This window comes from Meleagris gallopavo, chromosome 12 (genome assembly GCF_000146605.3).
Source record: "Meleagris gallopavo isolate NT-WF06-2002-E0010 breed Aviagen turkey brand Nicholas breeding stock chromosome 12, Turkey_5.1, whole genome shotgun sequence".
Lineage (NCBI taxonomy): Eukaryota > Metazoa > Chordata > Aves > Galliformes > Phasianidae > Meleagris > Meleagris gallopavo.
In genome coordinates, this window is record NC_015022.2 from 10,489,555 (window position 1) to 10,492,907 (window position 3,353).

The following is a 3,353-nucleotide window of genomic DNA, read 5'->3' on the forward strand; positions in this document are numbered from 1 at the left end:
AAAAAAGCTGCTTGAATCTAATGACTTTCTATGCCGAATGCATAAATCAATCAGGAGAAGGACTGGAGATTAGAACTGTTCATTGCAGTGGTCGCATTTGTTCCTCTATTTGCATATTCCTGCTTCTCCCACCTGGATTGCACCTCCAGACTGATGGTTTCAGTTCTGTTAAAAGCAGATCCACAGGCTGAGCTTCCCAAGCCCAAAGAGTACAAAGTTACTGACTTTAAGGGATACTCTGTTTCCTAGCTGACCTGGGTGACAGGGCAGTAATCCTGCAGGGTCCCTACACAATCTGGCACCCTTCCCCTTCTCCCCGACCCTAACCCTGCTGCATACATGATGTTTCGTTAACTGACAGTCTTACAGAAATTCTTTGGCTTATGATATTCCTTTCTCTGCTTTCCTTCTTTTGTTACATGATGCCTTCTATTCAAACAGCCAAACCAGAGCTGGCAAACGGTCTCTCTAGGTTTTTTACATGTTGCTGCGAGGCAAAATAAACAGTTGTTTCCAGTTTACATTTTCAGGGCTACAGATGTATGTTAATTATCCTCTCAGCCTGCTAATGAAAAACTGAAAGGGATTTAAATGTGTTTTTCTCAAGCAGACCCCAAAGTCTGTGGACACCTGTCCCCTCCAGCTGTGGGCTTTGTGCTATCCAGAGCGAGGTACGAGGTCTCCTCCTTTCATGTTGACTTTGAAGGCATTTTCAGATTTCAGCAAAGCTTTACAAAAGGCCATGAGATGGGGATTAAATCTTGCTGAAATCCAAGAACTTCATGAGTTTTTTTAGTGCAGCAAAAATACAGCGTGGGCTGACCTGAGAGCATCTGAAGGATAGGGCACTTCAGAATGGGGCAACAGGAACTATATTGTAACATGGGACATTCATTCATTCATTAAAACGCTGCAGAATTTAATAAAAATCCCATCTTCCCTTTGTTTTCTGAAACAACAAATTAATATAAAATAAAAATCACCAGGTCTCATATACTGTTCAGACAAAAATACATATTATCAAGACTGTCCTGTCAAACAGTCTGAGTAGAAGAAAGAAGAACTGGATACAAAACTGCAGTTTATTTCCAATTTGGGTATCAGGTTTAGAACTGGCTGTTAAACAAAGGAATGAAACAATCTCAGAAGTGCAAAGGCAGTAATGCAGGGACCTTCCCCAGTGGAGGAAGTAAGGATCCATTTCCTTCTTTAAGTTTTAGAAGCTTTAATTCATGATACTCACTTGTCTGCCAAATATTTCTTGGAATCTTTAAAATAACTGTTTATTCTAGTTGTTCCTACCGTGCTCCAACCAAACTACCAGGATCTCCTCTGATGATGCTGCCTCTTTTGGAGTCCAGAGTCAAGAGCAGTGCTAACACAGAGAGGTGTGACTCCCATCAAGCACCTATCACTTATATGAGTTTGAATACACATACGTACAGAGTAGGTATGCATGCAGACACACATACATACCCATCGTATCTAGAGGTCAGAGATACAGGTGACACAGAGGGCAGCTTCAGAAGTGCTAAGGTACCTACACAAACAGCACGACGCCGGCTAACTCCCAGCACCTCCAAAAAGCCGGCTCCACATCCTCTTCCTGCCTGCTCCACACAAGCTATTTTGCAGTGTTTGTTGCTATATTTATCGCTTGAATTACAGTATTACTGAGAGGACTCAGGCAGACTCGTTCTCCCTGACGCCTTCCGTACAGTGGGAAGGTCTGTACTGCTCAGACAGCACCATTTCGAACAGTTAGCCTGGCCAACATCTCTACACTGTCATCACTTTTCCAGCACTACCAGGAAATCCTTCCATCTGCCCTCAGATGACAGTTGTATATACTTACTGACAGCAGTCACTGGCTTGTAATATTTTTATCACCCTAAATGCAGGAAGACTATTGTCAATTAGTATTACGATGGGGAAAGCAGAAAATGAGTTAAGACTGCAAACAGCCTTGTTCTGCTGCCTGTGCTCCATTCCTCTTAACAGGTTCTCTAACACAACAATAAAAAGAGGAGATCTGTCAATTAATGCATGTAATGGGAACTAACAGAAAGAACACATGCGTTGACTTGACAGTCTACAGATTTCCCTGAAAGGACAAAGAATGCATCTATCCAGTTAATGCCATTATTCAGCAGCTTCAGCATGGGAAGGAAAAACATCTACCAAAAAGCTTGCATGGAATCTTTAAGTGCTTATTGCCTCTAAACTTGTGAGTCAACTGTCTTCATTCTGGGCTAGCCTCATTCGAACTTACAAAACATGGCACTGCAAGAGAAAATTATTCATCTATTGTCATTTACACAAAAAGATCAGACTTGCACATTTGAGGATGGTTATTTAAACTAATTAAAGAGAGAAAGAGAGAGATGTAAGAAAATGAATTTTAAATAAGTTTCCCCAATATTCCTGCCTGCGGTAACATGAACATAGAACATCTCAGCCCCAAAACGATTTGTTTGCCAAACAAGAGCTATTGGAAGGGTTTTACTACAGCTTATGATCCATCCAATTATATGTATAAAAATGACTCCTTTTTAAGCTACAATCCTGGGATGAAATCTGTTTTTAAGTCACACTTAAAGCAGAATACAAGAGCATGGATAAACAACAGCAGCTGCTGAGGTTCCCTACCTTACAAACACCGGGAGAGTTCACACTTCACTCCCTGTTATTTTTGTTTTAGGAAATGAAGGAAACAGTACTCTGAGCTGATGAAGTCATTGAAAAGGCACTCACAGCCACTCTAAATATGACCTGATATTTGCAAATAAAAGTTTAAGTGCAAGTTATCTAAGCAACAAGTGTCAACCAAGTGCACGTTTAGATGGTAACACACAGTTCCACAAAGATCTCGCTGCATTAAATATCTCTTTTTAGATGCACCACAACTGGATTCAAGGGAGTGCTGTGTGAAGAAGCCAACACCTTCAGAGTCAGTTCCTTGGTCAGACCTTAGCAAATCCTGTCTCATCCCAGAGAGGAGCAAACAGAGACCCGCTGAGAAAAACTGCTTGCAGCTCTCCGAGGAGTGATGTATGAGAGAGGTACATAATTAAAGAGGGACAGAACAGAAAGGAGCTCAGAATTGGTACAGGAGAAATCACAGGAGACTCATATTTAGTAACACGGCAAAAGTGATGTCATAGAACAGAGCAACCAAAAGAGAAAAAAGGAGAAAAGCACATGGTGAAGGACTGGACAGGTCCCAAATGGCCAAGGAGAAAAGATTGCAGACTGCGTTTTGGCAGAAAATCACAGAGAAAGATCTGTTGTCTATTTCTTATGGACCCTTTGAAGTTTTCTGGATCTAATCTGATTTTTGCCTGTCATTCTTT

The 3,353-nt window shown here is 41.3% G+C and overlaps 1 protein-coding gene across 1 annotated transcript in view; it reads right to left on the reverse strand.

Moving 5' to 3' along the window:
• HDGFL3 (HDGF like 3) overlaps positions 1–1,480 on the reverse strand; it is a 20,600-nt gene extending 19,120 nt beyond the window's left edge. The window contains exon 1 of the mRNA XM_031555221.1: positions 1,477–1,480. Within this exon, the coding sequence (XP_031411081.1) occupies positions 1,477–1,480 (4 nt within the window). The remainder of the gene's footprint in view (positions 1–1,476) is intronic.
• Positions 1,481–3,353: the final 1,873 nt, after the last annotated feature.